We start from the raw sequence: 21,316 nt of genomic DNA on the forward strand, positions 1-21,316 counted from the left end.
GATATACTATATAATATAAATTCCTATATGTATAATATAGTATATATTACATAAGATACATTTATTGTTAAAACATTTAATTTAAAATATGTCATTATAAAAATAAAATATAATTACATTATATTATTATAATATTAAACAATGCTCACACACCATACACATACATATAGAAAAGAGACTTTTTGCTGGGCACTAGTGGCTCATGCCTATAATCCTAGCTACACAGGACTCTGAGATCGGAGGATCACATTTAAAAGCCAACCAGGGTATACGTCAGCTTGATAATAAAAATTAAAAAAAAAAAAAGCCAACCAGGGGCTGGGAATAAGGCCTAGTGGCAAGAGTGCTTGCCTCCTATACATGAAGCCCTGGGTTCGATTCCCCAGCACCACATATATAGAAAAAGCCAGAAGTGGCGCTATGGCTCAAGTGGCAGAGTGGTAGCCTTGAACAAAATGAAGCCAGGGACAGTACTCAGGCCCTGAGTCCAAGGCCCAGGACTGCCAATAAAAATAAATAAAAATAAATAAATAAAAGCCAACCGGGCTAGGAAAGTCTGTGAGACTCTTACTCCTAATTACAATTTTATCCACCCCATATCCCTACCACACTTCACACTCTGGCCACTGAAACTACCCTCCTTTCCTAGAGAAAATACAGGTGTGTGTCTCTGTGCTTCTGCTCATCTTCTTCCCACTACTTGGCATTGCTTACTCACCTCCTCCCCACCCACTTCATGAGCAACCCCCTCCCCCAGACTAAAAGATCTGTGGGGTGAAACGCTGTATCATTCAGGCATTCTCTGAGGGAATAAATAATAATAAGTAACATTTTCAGAGTATGTCCCAGGAATCCAATGGATTCCAGGATCACTGTAGGTGGCACAGTGTGGCCTGCTCAGGAATGACAGTGACATGTGTCTCTGAGAACATGGTCCCATCCCTTCCTCTGGAAAGAATGCTCCTAGATCAGAGTCTGGGCTTAATAACCTCCTCCCTCCCTTTTCAGCAAATCTCAGAGGCTGGATTAACTCCTGTCTTGTCCTCTGTTGCACCAAAAAGAAAACATTAATGTACATGTTTGTAGGTGAAGATTCTAATAGTGCAACTGGAATTAATAATTTATTGCAAAGATTTCTTAGCCTCTCTGGCAGAAGTTCTAAAAGTGATACAAATGGTTATTTTGATTGCTTTAATGGGATTTTCCCCCTTGAAGTCTAAACTCGTTTGCCTGTGTAATCTGTAGTCAGACAAATAGTAAAATTGGAGGAACCTAGGGAGGAGAAAGTTCCCGCAACTGCATAGTACAGAGGTTCTGACTGCAGGCAGATAGAACATCGAGAGTAGCTTACTCTTCCCCAACCCCTGTTCCCAGCCACTCTGCTTCCATTCCACTTTCCTTCCTACTCCACTTGTGCCTGTCTGCTTGGGCTTTCTTGTGCCCTTTCTCGCAATGACCTCTCTGCCCTGTGTGTCCAAATGCTCCTAAATAATAACAGTAACAATAATAAAAGTAACACCAAAGTATCCCTGTGAGCTGGGTCCTTTGCTAAGTCTCCTCTGTCCCTTTTTCTTACTTATTTCATTTTAATTTTTAAACTCCTATTGTATTTTGTGCCCATCAGAACTGGAACTGGAACTCAGGGCCTGGACACAGGGCCAGCTAAAGCTGGCACTCTTGAACCACAGGTCCACTTCCAGCTTTGAGGTAGTTAATTGGAGATAACAATGGTATGGACTTTTCTGACCTAGACGGCTTCAAACCACCATTTTCAGATTCCTGGCTTCCTTCAAGATTTTCTCTTTGTCTTTTGTTTTCTAACATTTGAATATGATATATCTCCATATAGTTCTTTTGGTATTTATTCTGCTTGGAGGTCTTTGAGTTTCCAAAATCTGTGGTTTAGTCTTTGACGTTAATTTTGGAAAATTCTCAGTGTTCACCACTGTAAATCACATCATTCTCCCTTCTCTTGCACTTGTGTTACTCCTCTTAAAATTATGTCACAGGTTTTGCTGTTCTTTCTTGCTTCGGTAGAGTTTTGTGTATGTCTGTGGTAGTAGTGGTGGTGGTGGTTTTTTGGTTTTTTTTTTTCATTTTGTTTCTATTGAATTTTATTTTAGGAACTTCCTTCTCTCCTCCCCCTCCCCCCTCCCCCACTCCTCTTCCTCCTTCTTTTTGGCTGGGAGCAGGTTTTGAACTCAGGGACCTGATTACTTGTTAAACTGTCTTCTTCATGGCTGGCGCTCTACAACTTGAACTATGCCTGCAGTTAGGCATTTTGCTGGTTAGTTGGAGATGGATTCTCACAAACCTTCTTGTCTGGGCTGGCTTTTAACTAGTCCCCAGATCTTTTTGCTTTATTTCTCTGATAGAGTATTGTGTTTTGTCCAGGGCTAGTCTTCAACCACGGTCTTCCTAACCTATGCCTTCCATATGGTGGGATTTTAGATATCATCCTGCCTAGCTTGTTGATTGAGATGGAGTCTTACTACTTAGTGTCTAAGCTGGTGTCAAATCTCAATCCTTTTGATTCCTCCTAAGAAGCTGGCATTTCATCTTTAAAAACAACAACTAATGCCAGGCACCAATGGCTCAGGCCTTTAATCCTAGCAACTCATGTGGCTGAGATATGAGGATCATGGCTCAAAGCCAGCCTAGGCAGGAAAGGCCTTGAGACTCTTATCCCCAATTAACTACTCAGAAAAATCCAGAAGTGGTAGTGTGGCTCAAGTGGTAGAGTGCTAGCCTTGAGTACAAAGAACCTCAAGGACAGCACACAGGCCCTGAGTTCAAGCCCCAGGACTGGCAAAGAAACAAACAAACAAATAAATAAACTAAAAGACTACAAGGTCTCATTAAGTAGTCCAGGCTAACCTTGAACTTGAGATCTTCCTCTGTCAACCCCTTGAATGTTGGGATTACATGTGTGTATCCACCACATGGGGTTCTCATGTAAGGTTCCACATTCATCTGACAGTATTAGTTGTAACTGAATTGTCAAGCCTTGCCCTGTGATGGCAATTCTCTGATGGGTCAAGAGGCTCAAAGCCCGTTGATTTTCCATCTGTTCAGCTCTATCTTGTAAAGATGGGCATGACAGTGTCTAAGTCTCACTTGTCAGAACTGAAACTTCTTTTCTGACGTAATTCTTTAGCAGTTCAGCAAGAGTCTGTAAGTGATTAACTCTCCCTGTCTTTATCTGAAAATGTTTTCATTTACCTTTACTGTTTTATTTTATGACCACGTAACTAATTATAAGTAGATTGTTACAGGCCAGAGGTGGGGCATATACTTATAACCCCACCATGAAGAAGGTAGAGATGGGAGGATTGTGGTCCAAGGATGACCCTAGGCAAAAAAAATACAAGACTCTACCTGAAAAATCAAAACTGATGCAAAAAAAATGGTCTAGGTGAGTGGTTCAGGTGGTAGAATACTTGCACGAGACCCTGAGTTCAAACCCTACCATATCTTAGTTTGTATCTTTTAATGAGTTTATGTTCTTTATATTGATGAAGTAACACTTATCACATACTCTATCGATAGCACTCTCTGTCTTTCAGGATCTTCAAGGCAAGCTTCTTTCCCTCTTCTAAGACTATATGGCTGCTAGGTGCCAGTGGCTCAAGCCTGTAATTCTAGCCACTCAGAAGCCTGAAATCTCAGGATCAATGTTCAAAACCAGCCACTCAGGAAAGTCCATGAGACACTTATCTCTAGTTAAACACCCTATAAGTGGGAATTAGAGCTGTGGCTCAAATGGTAGAGCACTAGCCTTGAACATAAAAGCTAGCCTTGAGCACAAAAGCTCCAGGATAGTAGTGCCCAGCTCTTCCTCTTTAGTTGCTTTTTTATCATTTTTCCATTTGCCTTTGATGTTCTTCAATTCACTATAGCTTGTCTAGAAGTTTATTTACCTTTATTTAACTTGCTTAGCATTGAACATTTCTTTTCCATAAAGTCCTTGACCATTCTTTCTTTCTTTTTTCTTCTCTCTCTCTCTTTTTCTTTGTGCCAGTCCTTGGGCTTGAGCTCAATCTGGCGTGCTGTCCCTAAGCATTTTTGCTCAAGGCTAGAGCTCTTCCACTTGAGCCACTGCTTCACTTCCAGCTTTTTGTGTTGGAGATACGATTGTTATGGACTTTCCTGGCCCATTTTGAACTTTGGTCCTCGGGTCTCAGTCTCCTGAGTAACTATGATTATTAGACATAAGCCACCGGTGCCTAGCATAGCCATTATTTCTTAAAATATTGCCTCTCTTCTCTTTTCTCAATTTTGTATTTCCAAGTCCAACTATGTTGCACTTACTCATGACATTTCCTTCCCAACTCTTTTGGGTTTTGTTGTTGTTGTTCTGTTGTTGTTTTGCCGGTCCTGGGCCTTGGACTCAGGGCCCGGCACTGTCCCTGGCTTCTTTTTGCTCAAGGCTGGCACTCTGCCACTTGAGCCACAGCGCCACTTCTGGCCATTTTCTATATATGTGGTGCTGGGAAATTGAACCCAGGGCTTCATGTATACGAGGCAAGCACTCTTGCCACTATGCCATATTCCCAGCCCTCTTTCATTTTTTTATACTATCTTCCTGTTAATTTCCTCATCACTGTCTCCCATATCACTAATTTTCTGTTTATCTATTTTTTATCTTCTACTTAATCTATAAATTAAATCTTTAATTCTGATGGCTGTAATTTTTATTTCTAGAAATTTTATCTGTTTCTTTTTCTAATGTGCACCTCTGTTTTCATAGTGTTTTGTTCTTTTATAGTGGGTTCTAGTCCTTATTTCATATCTCTAATTATTTCATAATCTCTTCCAAATTATCTCCCAGATTCTCGGAGTACTGATCCTCTTGTTAAGAGCTGTGAGCTCCTATATAGTAGTTATTCACCATTCTGTAGCCATATTGTACATAGTGGATTATAGAAGGACCCAGATGATACTTTTTTATATGCTTCTATGAGACATCTCAGGGATTTTGCTCATATAAGTTCAATTTTATACTGATTTCTATTCTTGCTCTTTTTAAAGCATGATTTGACATGAAATAGCACACTTATAAACAGCACAGTCTTGGGATTTCAACTCAAGGAAGACTTTTATTCTGCCTGAGTCCCACATGGAATGAAGTTTCCTTACTGTGTATTGGCTTATAGGTGAGCCTAACCTAGTACCCATTTCTTGGACAGTGCAGGCCTCCCAGTATCAAGTTGTGTGGTTTCAGCTCCAGCTCCTGTGTCACATTGGTCTACAGTCACATGTTCTATCCCAAAATCAGCATCAAACCCCAGCCCCTGTTCAATATAACTACTTTTCTGGGCCACCAGAACAGTAGCTCGTGCACTTAAAGTTCTAGTTCTTAGCTCTCACTTCATATCCAGTCCCTGAGTTCCCACTTTCTTTCATCCTAAGATACATGTTATCTTTTATTTTTACACTTGATCCAGTATTTCCATTGTTAATACAATCAGAAATCGATATCATTTTTTAAATAATAATTTATAAACCAATAAAGGTTTCAATGGTTTTTAAGAGTGCTGTGAATAGCCAGATTCCTTAAGGCAAACTTGTAATGTACCCTCAAAACAATAAGCTGCAGGACTGGAATTAGCTATCCTCTTTTCTTTTTGTCATTCCAAGTACTGCTTAGCCTTGTCTGAGGGAAACGTCTCTACCCATAGCCACTCCGCAAATAGTCCCGTCAGCTGCAGTGATTGTCATTACTATATGCCACAGAGCACAGCACAGGTGGTCAATGTCACTGACATGGCAGATCTGTAAAAATTTCTTGGATGAATGAATGAATAAATGAATGAAAGAATATCCCAGCAAGGTGCAGGCAGCTCCTTGACAATTTACTTGTAATCTTTAAATCCCACATTCACAGAATTTGCCTGTCATCAGAAAGAGTGGAACAGACAGGAGGAAAAACTGTAAACACGTCAAAATAAAAATAAGAGACGGATTTCCAATTGGTTTTCTCCCCCATAGAATGTGAAAGCTACAGTGGATCTCATAGAAAAAGTCAGTCCTGCCCAATACCCCAAATGCAAACTGGTCCAAAGAGACAAGTTCAAGAGATATCGCTATGATTTTATAAAATCTACTCTGTGCACCCTCCAAACGTGGCTCAATCTTGTAAATGGGCACAATGATCCTGGGAAAGGTATCCTAGTGCTTGACTCACAAAAAGACAAGGAATGCTCAATTGTTTGAGAAATATTTTCAGAGATTCTTAGGACCAAATAAGCATCCCCAAGTAAATCTCCAGGCAGCAAAGCCAAGAAGTATGGTGACATACAACTGTAATTCCAACTACTATGAAGGCCAAAGCAGGACAATCATGAGTTCAACGTCAGCCTAAGAAAAGTTAGCAAGACTATCTCAAAAAAATGTGACAACCAGAGGTCAGGAGGATATGGCTTAAGTGGTAGAATGCTCATGAGCTCTGATAAGATAAATGAAAACTAAAGTTGGGAAGCTGGTGGCTAAAGTCAGGCACTGGCGGCTCACAACTATAACCCTAGCTATTTGGAGGCTGAGATCTGAGAGTCGTGGTTCAAAGCCAGCCTGGGCAGAAAAGCCCATGAGACTCTTAGCTCCAATGAACTGGTCAGAAAAAGCCAGAAGTGGCATTGCAGCTCAAGTGGCAGAGCACTAGCCTTTAGCACCAAGAGGATCAGGGACAGTGCCCAGGCCCTGAGTTCAAGCCCTAGGACCAGAAGAAGAAGAAGAAGAAGAAGAAGAAGAAGAAGAAGAAGAAGAAGAAGAAGAAGAAGAAGAAGAAGAAGAAGAAGAAGAAGAAGAAGAAGAAGAAGAAGAAGAAGAAGAAGAAGAAGAAGAAGAAAGAGAGACAGAGACAGGAAGGAAGGAAGGAAGGAAGGAAGGAAGGAAGGAAGGAAGGAAGGAAGGAAGGAAGGAAGGAAGGAAGGAAGGAAGGAAGGAAGGGAAGGGAAGGAGGGAGGGAGAGAATATGAGGAAGGAAGGGAGGGAGGGAGGGAGGCAGGGAAGGAGACAGGAAAATTAAGTCTTGGTTTAGCATCTCCGTCTGTGGAAAGATATTGTACCCCTCTCACCTCACACTGGGAAGAATTCGAAAAACTCCCAGTCCCTCCTCCTTACCATGGGGGATCATTTCTACTACCTTCCCTGCCACAGAAGTTGTTGCTACTTCTGATCTTGGCTTATTGTTTCTCCTGTGACCTTGGCCAAGTCACTGCACACAACTCACTAGATCCCTTTGTCCTGTGTGCACAAGAGAACAATAAGAGCTGTGATCTGGTAAGGAGATGGGCAAGGTCCTCTGCAAAGTGGAGCCAGAAACCTGGTAAGCAATGAATAAACAGTGACTACATGACTTACTACAGCCTCAATTAAGGCGCAGTGCATTCCTCAAAAACTAAACATAGATGGGCTGGGGATATGGCCTAGTGGCAAGAGTGCTTGCCTCATATACATGAGGCCCTGGGTTCAATTCCCCAGCACCACATACACAGAAAACGGCCAGAAGTGGCACTGTGGCTCAAGTGGCAGAGTGCTAGCCTTGAGCAAAAAGAAGCCAGGGACAGTGCTCAGGCCCTGAGTCCAAGGCACAGGACTGGCCAAAAAAAAAAAAACTAAACATAGAATTACCCTAAAATCCAGTGATACCACTCCTAGACATCTACCCAGAATATTAGAAGTCAGGATACAGTAAAGATACTTACATACCCATGCTCACTGCTGCACTATTCACAATAGCCAAGTTATGGAAACAGCCAAGATGCCCCACAACAGATGAGTGGATCAAAAAAAAATGTGTACACATACACAATGAAATTTTACTCATCTATTAGAATGGATAATACTATGTCATTTGCAGGGAAGTGGATGGACCTAGAAGAAATTACGTTAAATGAAGTAAGCTAGGCTCAGAGAGACAAACAGTGCATGTTTTCTCTTACGTCTGGAAGCTAAATCTAAAATGTCAGAGTACATGATAACATATACAGAGTTTTATGCACATACACATGAACTGACTAAAGAATGGTATATTTTGGGGAGGAATCTAAAGGTATAACTGCTCTGAACAGCTAATGAAGTACATTTAGAAAAATGAATACCTGCCAGGCTCACACCTGTAATCCTAGCTACTCAGGAGGCTGAGATCTGAAGATCATGGTTCGAAGCCAGCCCAGACAGGAAAGTCCATGATACTCTTTTCTCCAATAAACTACTCAGAAAAAGCTGGAAATGGAACTATGGTTCAAGTGGTAGAGTTCTAGCCTTGCACACAAAGAGGTTCAGGAACAGAGCTCAGGCCCTGAGTTTTCAAGCCTCAGGATATCAGCCAGGTATCAGTGACTGACACCTGAATAATAGCTACTCAGGAAGCTGAGATCTGAGGATCACAGTTCAAAGCCAGACTCAGAAGAAAAGCCATAAGATTCTTATCTCCAATAAACTATCAGAAAAACTGGAAGAGGCACTGTGGCTCAAGTGGTAGAGTGCTGGCCTTGAGCCAAAAAAAAAAGCTCAAGGATGGCACACAAAAATGAATACCAGGAAGCAGCAACATGTTTGGGAGGAAAGGCAAGGGGAGGACATATGAAAGAAGGAAGGAAGGGTAAGCAAATGCAGTCATTATAGTCATTGTACATTATACAAAAATTGAAGTATGTAACTTGAAGTTAGGGATAGGAGGGTGGAAAATGAGGGAGAAAGATGGAAGGGAATGGCATTGATCAAGATGAACTGTACTCATAACCTGACAAAAGGAACTATAACCTCTGTACAACCACATCATCATCTTTAAAAGGCTGCATCATGAGCTCTGGAAAGATGAAGGTAGATGCAGACTAATGTGTCTGTGTAGGCTTCCTAGTGAGGGCAGGACTTATGCTACACTGGACAGGGTAAGATTGAAACACCTTGCAGAGAAACAGTGAGCAGAACTCAGAGTGTGAACTTTAAGAAAGTAATAGTAACCTGCAGTACCAAAGATAATGAGTCGGGCTGGGATGTAGCTCAGTGGCAAAGCACTTGCCTAGCAAATGCAACATCCTGGGTTCAATCCCCAGTACCAAAAGAAGGAAGAGGAGGAGGAGGAGGAGGAGGAGGAGGAGGAGGAGGAGGAGGAGGAGGAGGAGGAGGAGGAGGAGGAGGAGGAGGAGGAGGAGGAGAAATGACAAAGATAATGAGTCATAAGTTTCACCTGGGTCTCTCTTGGCCTGCAGAGACTGCCCAGTTTAACTTCAGAGAATCCTAGAAAAATTGAGAAGTTGTGGAGGGAGTATTTGGGATTCAAATCAGATTCCCAAATCAGTCCCCTATCTGTTTGCTCGAGACAGGCCAACATTCAAATTCTGTCCAAGTCCTAACTCTTCCTGTCCACAAGATCCTATGCAAGGTATGAGATCCTTCAGCCTTTGGATAGCCTGGGGAATCTAGGGAGTCAAATTCTGCAGGCCAGATGCCTCCAGCCATGAGCAGTCTCTGTTTGCCATGATGGGTCATATAAATAGCAAAATCTTCAGCACGTGCTGTAGTATGACAAAGATTGGAAAGTATGAACAAAAACATGTCTAAACCATGTCTGTTTCTATAAGCTCCAAAACATAGGACTTTCCCCTTCGTGGACATCATCAACCCCCAGTCACTGCACATTGTCCCCGGTCAGAAAAGTCATAGACAAACTATGATGTTCTCATCTCCCTCAGGACAGATGTGAGTGCCTAAGGTGCCTGCCCACAGACAAAACCTTCTCCAACTGGAGGGAGGGGACATTTTCCTAGGGTGTATTTAGATGGCAGAGGTCTCAAATCCCCAAAGACCTTGAGTGGGAGAATCCAGGAAGAGTTGCCCTGGGAACCTGGGGTGGGGGGATCCTAGCTTAGGTGGGGCTGTTATGAAGGCTGCTGTCATCACAGCAGCCTCATCACTGAAGAAATGCACTAATTATCACATGACACAGAGCCCTGTGAAACCCACAGCAAAAATTCTGAACGTACTATAGTTTACCATTCCCACAGCCTGGCAGCCCCCACCAGAAACTGTGTGAAAATTCCCTTTATGCTTTAAGTGTGTGGGGGGGAGGGGAATAGCCAATTTTTCCCTGGTAGACAATCAGTAACATACAAATTACTCTTTCCTGTCTTTCTTTGACCCCTCAAGAAACTCAAAAACAAATTAAAATTCAACTGCAGTAACCATGGGGTTAGTTAGGAGTTGGGGCAGGTGGGAAGAGGTTAAGAAGCAGAGAGGAGAGAGGCAGTGCATTATGGGACCATGGTTCCTAATCAAATGCCACAGACTAGACCAGCTCTGACAGAGCAGATAGCCATTTCTGAGGGCGCAGTGATATTGCCATAGCAATCAATAGCCTTCTGGTTCCCCAATCACCCAAGTTACTTTAGAGCAGCTGGAATAAACCTCCAATCTATTAGATTGGGTCCTGCTATTCCCTGCTTTATAATCTCATGGAAGCTTCTTACCCTCAAGATAAAACCTAAGACACTGGCCCTGGCCCCTAGTCAGTTCATATCCAACCCCCTTTCTATCCTGTTAACTGCATCTCATGCCTCTTCTTGCCTTCCAAGTTTACTGACCCACAGGACATCTTTTGGTTACTGTATCAAAGTCTTTCCAACTTTAGGCCTTTACATAGGCTGTTCCCTCTGCTTGGGAAATTGTTCCCACCTCTCTTCACCACTTTTACCATCAAGGTGTCATCCTCAGAAAAAATGCCCCCTGACCCTATCAAAGAGTTCCCACTCGGGCTGGGGATATGGCCTAGTGGCAAGAGTGCTTGCCTCGTATACATGAAGCCCTGCGTTCAATTCCCCAGCACCACATATACAGAAAATGGCCAGAAGTGGCGCTGTGGCTCAAGTGGCAGAGTGCTAGCCTTGAACAAAAAGAAGCCAGGGACAGTGCTCAGGCCTTGAGTCCAAGCCCCAGGACTGGCCAAAAAAAAAAAAAAAAAAAAAAGAGTTCCCACTCTCTCCTTCTATCTCATCCTGGTCTTCTCCTCACAGCACCCTTACTCCATAATTATCAATAATGACACCATTTTTGCTGGTATGATGAGCAGATTAATGTCTGAATCCATCGCTATGAAGTAAATTCTAGGACCCACATCTCTCTTTGTTGCTGCCAGTCTCCTCAGAACTCAACACAGTACCTGACATAGATTTGGTGCTTTGTAATTATTTGTTGAAGTCACTTAATTAATTAACAAACCAATAAGCTAGAAGATGTACACCCCAGAGATGGGCAGGGAGTGAACCTCAAAGGGATGCCTGTACATGCAGGGAACAGTGGGTGGAGATTGAGGTGCACTTACTGGCCACATCACTTGGGGCCTTTCTTCACCTTTTCCCTGTCTCAGTCTCCCTGTATGCTGCATGAACATAATTGATGGAATATTCTGCCTTAGGGAGCTATTGTCAGTTAGAGTGCTATATAAAGAGGTTGTTGGGGGTTCAGGTATTTATTATGCTCTGCCAGTCCTACCTCCCTATTACCTGTAGCACCTGTTGATAGAACATGGATGTGTTTAATCTTCCCAGAAGGTCCAGACATTGACTGAATGCTCAGGCAGAGGGTACTGGGCATTGTCTGCAGGCATTAAAGCTGACAGCAGCCACTGCTATCCAGACCTCTGGCCCTGGCATCCTCATCAGAAACCCCAGCCTGCTCAGTCTGTCATACATTGAAGTCATACATTGGCCTCCTAAGCCCTTGTAGCCTCCTGCTTTATGCCCATGGCCACAGCCACCGTGGCTGGTGGTGAGGCACTATGCCCACACTAGCAGGGATTCCAGGTTTGCAGGATGGGAAGAACTACCCTTCAGTTCTACCCATGCCTCAGTTAAAAAAAAAAAAAAAAAGATCTGTTATCTCCTCTTCTTCTCTTCTTTTCAAGAGTCTTTTCTCACTCTTCCTATCTTAGACTCCTTCTTTCAGGTCAAAAGGGCTTTGGCATTTAGCTAATCAAGCCCACAGTGGGTCATTAAATTACCAATACAACATATGAAAGAAATCCTAGATTCTATTTGAATGCCTCCAGTGACAAGAAACTCACTACTTCCCGAAAAGGCCTGGTCCACTGTTTTAAAGTTGGGATAGTAATTCTCTTAGTCAATTCATATCCCCATTCTTCTGACATAACAGCCCCAAATCTCTCAACTTAGTCATTCCTCCTAAGAATTTTCCTTTGCTTCCTGAGTATAACCAACTTTGTCTAACGAAGAGTATGGCCTTGCTGGCCTGTGAAAGGAACATAGGATGAGAGGAAGAAAAGCAGCTCAGAATAGAACAGGACTGTCACTGTCCTAGACCTTGAACCCACCAGAGACCTCAGTGGTTCAAAGGGCAGCCCCAGGACTCCTAATTCAAGCTCAGCTTCCAGGATAAGTAGATCGAACACACACACACACACACACACACACACACACACACACACACACACACACACACCCTAAGGAAACTGTCCCCTTCTAAAAATCACTGGTCAGCCTGGCCATGAAACAAGCTAGGGGCCAGTGGCCATCAGCCTGGCTCTGCTCTTGGCTTTACATGTTTCCTGTGTGCCCTTGACCAAGTCACTGGACCTCTCACTGGGCCCTGGATGATAGGAGTACTTGGGATCTGGTGAGGAGATGAGATAGTAAGGTTCTCCATAGTCAAAAGCAGAAACTATGATAAGCAATGAATATAGAGCATTTCTGACATTTAGTATGGTCTTGATAATAGCTCAGTGGAGGTATAAGTTCCCACAGTACCACTCCTCTAGATCTCTGCCTGAGCCATTCCTTCTGCCTTGATCTCTCTCCAGCCAACCCTATCATCTCCACAGATCTGGATCCAGCCATCCCTATAGACACCTAATCCACCTAATCCAACTGGACATATCTGTCTCCCTACCCCTTTTTCTGTCTCCTCTACCTCCTTGTGGTGGGACACAGATATCCATTTGTGAGAAAAACAAGCTCCCTGAAGACAGAAAGCATCATCCGGAGCTTCATCTATCTCCTGCAGTACCTGGCTCCTTGCTGTGGTAGCTGTTGAGGCTATCCCTGCTGTCAAAGCTCAGTTATGCTGGGCAATGCAAGCCAGCCTAGAGAAACATCACCACTCAGAGGGGTAAGCAGCTCATCAGAGCAGGAGACATTTCTGGTGGCTTTCTCTGTCAGACAAGGGACAGACCTTTTCCTGGTTTAACCCAGTGACCTTTGAACTTCCTGGGAGGTCAATAGTCCTTTCCCCTTCCCCAGCTGTCTCTCTGTCTCTGGCCCTATGGGAGGGAGGGCCCTGGGCCCGTTCCATTTTGCACCCGTATTGATCTGTTGGCAGCAATGGGCTGGATAATTAGCCAGGAATTAGGGTTTCTATTACAGCCAGGAGGCTGCTCCAGCTGATTTATCACCTGAATAATTTACTGTGATTGAAAGGAAATTAAAATGAACTCCATTTGACAACTGTGAGCTTTTATGGGCTTTAGTGAAGGCTCAAAAGCCAGATTAATAGCCTGGTGTTGGTTAATAGTCTGCTGAGGGTAAATACGGCAGTCTGCTCCCACTCTGCGGCCTTCCTGTGGTGGCCAGAGAAGGGACCTGCTCCACCAAAGCCAGTGCTCATGACAGCCCAGCAGCATCAAGGCGAGTTTTACTGAAACAAATTCTACTACTACTGTTTCAGTAAACACACACACACACACACACACACACACACACACACACACACACACACCCCACCATTAGTTTCCCCCCTACCCCAAGTGGATTTTTACTCACTCCCCATGAAGGGAAAACAGAATTGCTTTTTCAATAACCATTTGGAAAAAGGAAGTGTTTCAAGGTTTGGAAAGTTCATAGCCATTATTACTGAATAGATTTTTCTATGCTGTTTTCCATCTTTCATCTGAAACACATACCTAGCTGCCTAGGTGCCTCTGTGGGCCAAGCTACTCAGGGAAGGGCTGTGAGAGCCACTTGACTAGTTCACTGGACTGAGGAGGGTGAGCTGCTAGGGTGCCCTCCTAGCAGCTCCTCAGCTCTGGGGCGGGCCTGTGAGTGGTTCCATACTGCCCCCAGAAGTGGGTCTCTATTAACCTCTGCCACCAGGACAAAGAGTTTAGTAAGTTTCTCTATGACAGCCCAAGCCAGGGACATACACACAGGGCAGAACTGGGAAAAGCAGCAAGATGGGAAGACTCTAAGTTCCCAGTAGTGACAAGCAGAACCCCAGTATGTCCCTGAACAGGAATGCTTCTCCAGGGAGGTGAAGTAGGTAATTAAGCAGGATGTACCTCCCTAAGCCAGCGACGGACCCTGAAAGCTCTGGAACACCCTGCAGACTCTGGCTGCAAAAGGCCATCTGCACGCTAGCAAACCCAAGAGCTTCTCTTAGACCCCACCCCCACCCCAGGGCACAGAGGCCTATGGCACCACCTAACACAATATGGGAACAGAAGATTCTAAAGTCTGATTCCAGCTCTGTGGCCCCTATGATCCTGAAAATGGGGTGAACAATCTAGAAAGATGTTCCAATCCATTCAACTGGGCTCACAAACTATGCCCAGCCTGCTGGGCATATGCCAATGAAAGGGCCAATGAAAAGCTACATGTGAAAGACCTTTGAAAAGTGACGGCTATCAAATGTGTAAGGAAGAGCTCTGTGGTAGGATGCTATTGCTGTCACCCCAACCATGAGAACTAAGACCACAGCTATGAAAACCGAGGTCTAGATAAAGTACTTTGTTCAACTTAGCAGAGCCAGTACTAAATCAAGCTAGCAGAAGTAAAACAACAACTCCCACCCAGGCCTCTAGGCCACAGAGACACATAGCTCACATAGCCGAATGTGTGAGCTAATGAAAGAAGTAGACAGCCTCCACAGCCAGCAGCTGAGGGCCTCCTTCCTGTGTCACCTCCATGCCACGCTGGGGTTCATAAGGCAGAGCCCAAGGAACACACGCCTGTGGGCAGGAGAAAACTCAAGGGAGTCGTACCCTTGACCTGCATCCCTTCCCCATCTGCAGCTCCTAGCTCCTGCCATCATTTGTCCAGAGTGACTGGGAATGGGGTGTGAGGGTATGTCATTCATAGTCCAGTGCCTGTGTGTGAACAGGCCGGCCCCACGGCCTCACCTTCCATCCCTTCTCATTACAGCATGCCATTGGGAGGTGACGCAGATTAACCAGAAAACACTGAGTCAGTCAAAATCGTTCAGATCGTTCAGTCTGCCTGCTGGCCCCCACCTCAGAGCTCGTACAGATACAGGCTTGTGACATGCCCACAGCCTCTGAAGGACACTGCTAGAAAAAAAAAGTCTTCACCAAACTTGTAATGCAGGGCTCTGTCCTGTCCTTCAGGACCAGGCACAATGTTCCCTCCTCAGTACCCTCACCCTCAATACTCCCAATTCTTTCTCTCAACACTGCATCAGGACCCATAGAAACTACACTCTTGTTCATGGCCTCCAAGTCCATGGCAGGCTACTCTTGTGAACTGTAGGCAGAGCTGGTACCTGACTCATCCTTATCCTTCCTATGCCTGGCCTGCATGCAAGAAGTATGTCTGAGTGAGTAATGAGAGAGGAAGTTAATTGAATTGAGTAAGCAACATGGGTGGCTTCAGAACTCTTCCTCCCTTCAAGTCAGCTCTGCCCAGTCTTTCCTCATATCCTATGCTAAGTAAAGGAGGGCTCAGACCCTGGATTTCCTTGTGAATCTTGTGAAATGCAGAGGGCCTCTCTGAATCCAAATGGCTATGTTCATACTTAGCCATATGCTTGCTGGACAGCTTAACACAGCTCTGTCCTCTCCCTGAGCCTCCAAAATGTGAAAGAGTTGAAAGCTTGCCTCTGTTGTCCCTGCTAGCCCTAAAGTTATGTGATTATGGCAAACTGTCATAAGATTGTAGCCTAGAACTATGTCCATGTTACCTATGACTGTAAGGTAGCCAGCTGAGGACCTGACTCAGACAGGACACCAGGAACTATTGTCTAGAATTGAACCTGACACTTTTGTGACCATATTCAAGCCCTGAGTTGTTTTTTTCCCGGTAAGATCTTGCTAGCCACAGATACAGAGGCAGTGACTGACTCCTCTGCAAAGGAACAGCTAGCCAATTATACAACAAAGGTAGTCTTTTTTTTTTTTTTTTTTTTTTTTTTTTGGCCAGTCCTGGGCCTTGGACTCAGGGCCTGAGCACTGTCCATGGCTCCTTCCCACTCAAGGCTAGTACTCTGTCACCTGAGCCACAGTGCCCCTTCTGGCCGTTTTCCATATATGTGGTGCTGGGGAATCGAACCAAGAGCCTCATGTGTAGGAGGCAAGCACTCTTGCCACTAGGCCATATTCCCAGCCCAACAAAGGTAGTCTTCTGGCTTCTTTCCTTCTCTTCTAACACTCGGTGAAGGAGCTTGTCCAATAACAGACTTTTTCATCACCAGCCCCTTGGATATTACTGTCTCTAATAGCATGCCAGGGTAACATGACAGGAGACCTGGCACTTTATGGCTGTAAGACCTCCCAGGACAAATGGTGGTTATGTATTTGGAATATTACCTTGGCTGACAGAAGAAAGATCCAAGACCATCTCAAGTGGCCCAGAGATGACTATACGCCCCTTGTCCAGGGGAACCCTAGGAAAGAACCATTGAGCAATGGCAGAGCAGTCAGACCAATCACTTGCCCCCTGGCTGGCCAGAGACCAAGGTGCCAGAGACCACTGAGTTCCCAACAAGTCCCTTGGGGATGTGGAGACTGGCCAAGTTTGACCAAGAACAATGAGAAACCCATTCTGAGTAGAACCTGTCAGATGCCCCTGCCTCCAGCTAGCCAACTGAGTGGCCCACGCCTGCACTATGGTAGCGGAAGCTGCGCGTGTGCATTATGAGCATACCTGCTCTGGCTTGATGGGCTCTGTGGTGGTGAAGATGTCCGAGTAGTGCTGCCTCTCAAACACGCGGTCCAGCACCTCTAGCTGCTGCTGTGTGAACAGGTCTCCCCGCATCTGCTTCCGGAGGAAATCTCTGCCTGGAAGTGAGTGGCCGTTGGGCACCGGAGACTCCTGAATACCTTTGATGAGCATGAGAGAGGAAGGGTAAGGGAAGGTTACATAGCTTGCTGAAGGAACACAACTTAGACCCTGAGACGTGGAAGAGGGCCTGGCTCAAGGCTTGAGGACCCTCAAGCCCAGCTCCCTCCCAGTGTTGTAATATGATCCACCAAAAGACCTTCAGCAGAGCTGATCCAATACCAACACCACGCCCTTGAACTTCCAGAATTGTGAGCTAAATCAACCTCTTTTCTTTATCAAGTTACTTCCCTGAAATATTTCATAATAGTAACAAAAACTACACAAATAGTAGGACATCATTATTTCCCCCATTTGGCAGATGTGAAAATTGAGACCTAGAGATATTTTATGATTTACTTAAGATTAGAGCTCAGGATGGTTCAGAGGATTCATCACAGGTACTGCTGCTCCTCCTATACCAAAATTCTCTCTGGTGGTACCATTTTCCCCAGAGCTTATGTCCTCACCCAGCACAAGTGCCACCACATAATATGACCAGTCAATGAAACACTGTTCTAGAAAGGTAATAGGGAAACAAACATTCTCATACAGGTGGTTATGCACCTGTGCAAGGCAATTTGGCAAAATCTATTGAAATCACAAGCACACATTCCCTTTGACAGAGTGATCGCATGGCAGGGGATTTATTTTACAGCTACGTTTACACATATGGAAAGTGATGTATGGACAAGATTGTTGGAGTAAGAGACTGGAAGCAACCCAAGGTTATTTACAGGGGATTGGTGAAAAAAGCCATGTGCATGTGCATAATGGAATAGTCTTCAGAGTAAGGTCCATGGGCTCCTCTGTGAGTCAGTATGGAAAGATTTTCCAGATACATCTTTAGGTGAAAAATAAGCAAGGTACAGAAAGCACATAGTACATAACACACAGCACTTGGCTTAAAAGAGGAAGAAAATAAGGCTTTATAATATGCATTTTTATAAGCTCAGGTTGATATTATACAAGTCTTATTTTCTAGTGCATAGACTATAACAGGAAGTACTACATACAACATTCTATGTAGAGATGAATGATACAGGAGAAACATACATAGCGGATCCTTATTCCAGGATGGGAGATAGGAACTGAGTAGTGAGGTAAGGAGGAGATAGCCTTCTCACAGCATGTTTGTTCTGGTTATCCCTGTTTGATTTCAGAACTCTAAACATATTACTTATTTGGAAACATGTTTTTTTTCCTTTAAAAAAAAAAAAGTCCTGGCTTACGCCTTTAATCCTAGCTAAGATCTGACGGTTGCGATTCAAAGACAGCCAGGGCAGGAAAACATGTGAGACTCATCTCCCATCAACTACCAAAAAGCAGAAAATGGAGCTGTGATTCCAAGTGGTAGAGTGCTAGCATAAAAGTTAAGGACAGCACGCAGGTCCTGAGTTTAAGCCCCAGGACTGACACACACATGCACACACATGTGCACACATGTGGTTCTTTCAGGTCCTCTGGTGGTTTCAGTCACTGCTGGCACAATTTGATCACTATCTCAGTCTCCTGGGCCTCCACTGAATTTCTGACTGCCAGAGATCATTTCCTGCCTACTTACTTAAACAATCCATCCTGGAGCATCCCAGCAGGCCTACAACTCCTACTAAGTCTCCTTCTTGCCAGCCAGTTCCCTGACTCCCAAGACCTCACCAGTTCCCAAGCGATCCAAACCTCACCTCTCACCCCCCCCCATTCTGCTTTCTATCCCCTCAAGTTGCTCTACTAGATATGCCACGCTCTGACCCTCAAGAAAAGTTTCTCCCCACCAGTCAGGCCCTCCCAGTGGTGGCCTCGGGCTCCTTGGGGTTCACATGGGCTCCTTCCAAAGCTCAAAGCCCTGGAAAGGCAGAGCTTGCCTCCACTGAGGAAATCCAGAGAGGTGGCTCCACTCAGGGTTCCTACCACCAAGGACACTGCCTCACCGCCAAGCAGAGCCTAGCACATACATGGGGCTCAGGGATATCTCAAATGTATGCACAGGGGGTCCTTGGGAAGATTCTGCTCTAATGGCACTTGGCCAAAACCTATCCAGTACTTCCACCTTGTCATGCTTGCTTTATTGGAGAGGGAAATGACTGGGAGGGTGAGAGGGTAGTGGCATCATTTGTTCCTTCAAACAAAAGATAGCTAAAGTCTGTCATTTCTTTAATCAAGCTTGGGACACATAATCATATATGCATTGATCTAACCAATACTGATCAAATGTTTACTCTGGACTAGTGATATTTAAAAAATAAAAATTTGAGGTGGGCATTGGTGACTTATACTTGCGATTCTGAATTCTAGCTACTTAGGAGGCTGAGATCTGAAGATCATGACTCAAAGCCAACCCAGGTAGGCAAGCCCATGAGATTCTTATTGCCAATTAACCACCAAAAGGCTGGAAATAGAGTTGTGGCTCAAGTGGTAAAACACTAGCTTTAAGCACAAAAGCTCAGGGACAGTGGTCAGGCCCTGAGTTGAAGCTCCAGAACCAGCATATAAATAAATGAATGAATGAATGACAAAATAAATAAAAACATGACAGAGTGATGAGTAACATAAGCTTCTCCTTGTAATCTAGAATGGGTGTGTAATATCAAATAATCGTACACATACACATGATTTATAAGCTGTAATGGATGCTAAGAAGAAAAATGTATGTAGACGTGTACATACATGATCATGGGAGGGGTTGAGGAAGCCATATTTGAGCTAAAAGTAGAGGATTCGAATTGAGTGAGAGAAAAGGGAATGCAAGACAACAAAAAGTGCCCTTCCCCAAGCTCCAAGGTAAGAATGACACGAAAGAAACAGAAAAAAGTAGAGGTATATTTCAATGGTACAGTCCTTGCCTAGCAAGTTCTGAATTCAAACCTAGTGTGAGAATGAAAGAAAGAAAAGAAAGAAGGAGGGGAGGGAGGGAGGGAGGGAGGAAGGGAGGGAGGGAAGGAGGGAGGGAGGGTAAAAGAAAGAGAGAAAGGAAGGAAGCAAGAGAGAGAGAGAAAGGAAGGAAGGAAAAAGGGAAAGAGAAAAAGAAATGCAAATCGAAACAACATTGAGATTCCACCTCACTCCAGTAAGAATGTCCATTATCAAGAAAACTAACAATGGCTGGGGATATGGCCTAGTGGCAAGAGAGCTTGCCTCTTATACATGAGGCCCTGGGTTCGATTCCCCAGCACCACATATACAGAAAATGGCCAGAAGTGGCGCTGTGGCTCAAGTGGCAGAGTGCTAGCCTTGAGCAAAAGGAAGCCAGGGACAGTGCTCAAGCCCTGAGTCCAAGGCCCAGGACTGGCCAAAAAAACAAAAAAAAAGAAAACTAACAATAACAAATGTTGGAGGGGATGTGGCCAAAAGAGAACCCTACTTCATTGTTGGTGGGAATGTAAACTGGTTCAGCCACTCTGGAAAGTGGTATGGAGATTCCTCAGAAGGCTAAACATAGAGCTCCCCTATAACCCAGCAACCCCACTTTTGAGCATCTACCCAAAAGACTATAAATAAGAACACACTAAAGTCACTAGTACAACAATGTTCATCGCAGCACAATTTGTTCTAGCTAAAATATGGAACCAACCCAGATGCCCCTCAGTAGATGAATGAATCAGGAAAATGTGGTACATATACACAATGGAATTTTATGCCTCCATCAGAAAGAATGGCATTGCCCCATTCGTAAGGAAATGGAAGAACTTGGAAACATTATACTAAGTGAAGTGAGACAGACCCAAAGAAACATGGACTCTATGGTTTCCCTCATAGGGAGTAACTAGCACAGGTTTAGGCTAGTCACAGCAGAGGATCATAATAGCCCAATAGCTATGCCCTTATGAACACATAAGATGATGCTAAGTGAAATGAATTCCATGTTATGGAAACGAGTGTTATATCACTGTTGTAATTACTTTCAACATGACATGTGAAACTGTAGCTTCTTTTCTTGATGATCCTCTTGTATCCCCTTCCTGTAGTTGTACCTGTGCTATCACTGTATCTCATCTGAGCACCCTGGATACTGTATATACTGGTATTAGAACTAGGGAAGTGAAAGAGAATATCAAAATCGAGAGACAAAGGATAAAAAGACAAACGACTCCAAAAGCAATACTTGCTAAACCATTTGGTGTAAACCAACTGAACAACTCATGGGAGGAGAGGGAAAGGGGATGGGGGGAGGGGGGAATGAGGGAGGAGGTAACAAATAGTACAAGAAATGTATCCCCATGGCCTAACGTATGAAACTGTAACCCCTCTGTACATCA

The 21,316-nt window shown here is 44.2% G+C and overlaps 1 protein-coding gene across 3 annotated transcripts in view; it reads right to left on the bottom strand.

Moving 5' to 3' along the window:
• Positions 1–21,316, bottom strand: part of Pax5 (paired box 5) — a 179,405-nt gene that overhangs the window by 94,105 nt on the left and 63,984 nt on the right. For all 3 annotated transcript variants that reach the window (XM_048334597.1, XM_048334453.1, XM_048334514.1), the window contains one exon: positions 16,890–17,065. In XM_048334597.1, coding sequence (XP_048190554.1) covers positions 16,890–17,065 — 176 coding nt within the window. The remainder of the gene's footprint in view (positions 1–16,889; positions 17,066–21,316) is intronic.

This window comes from Perognathus longimembris, chromosome 1 (genome assembly GCF_023159225.1).
Source record: "Perognathus longimembris pacificus isolate PPM17 chromosome 1, ASM2315922v1, whole genome shotgun sequence".
NCBI classification, from domain to species: domain Eukaryota; kingdom Metazoa; phylum Chordata; class Mammalia; order Rodentia; family Heteromyidae; genus Perognathus; species Perognathus longimembris.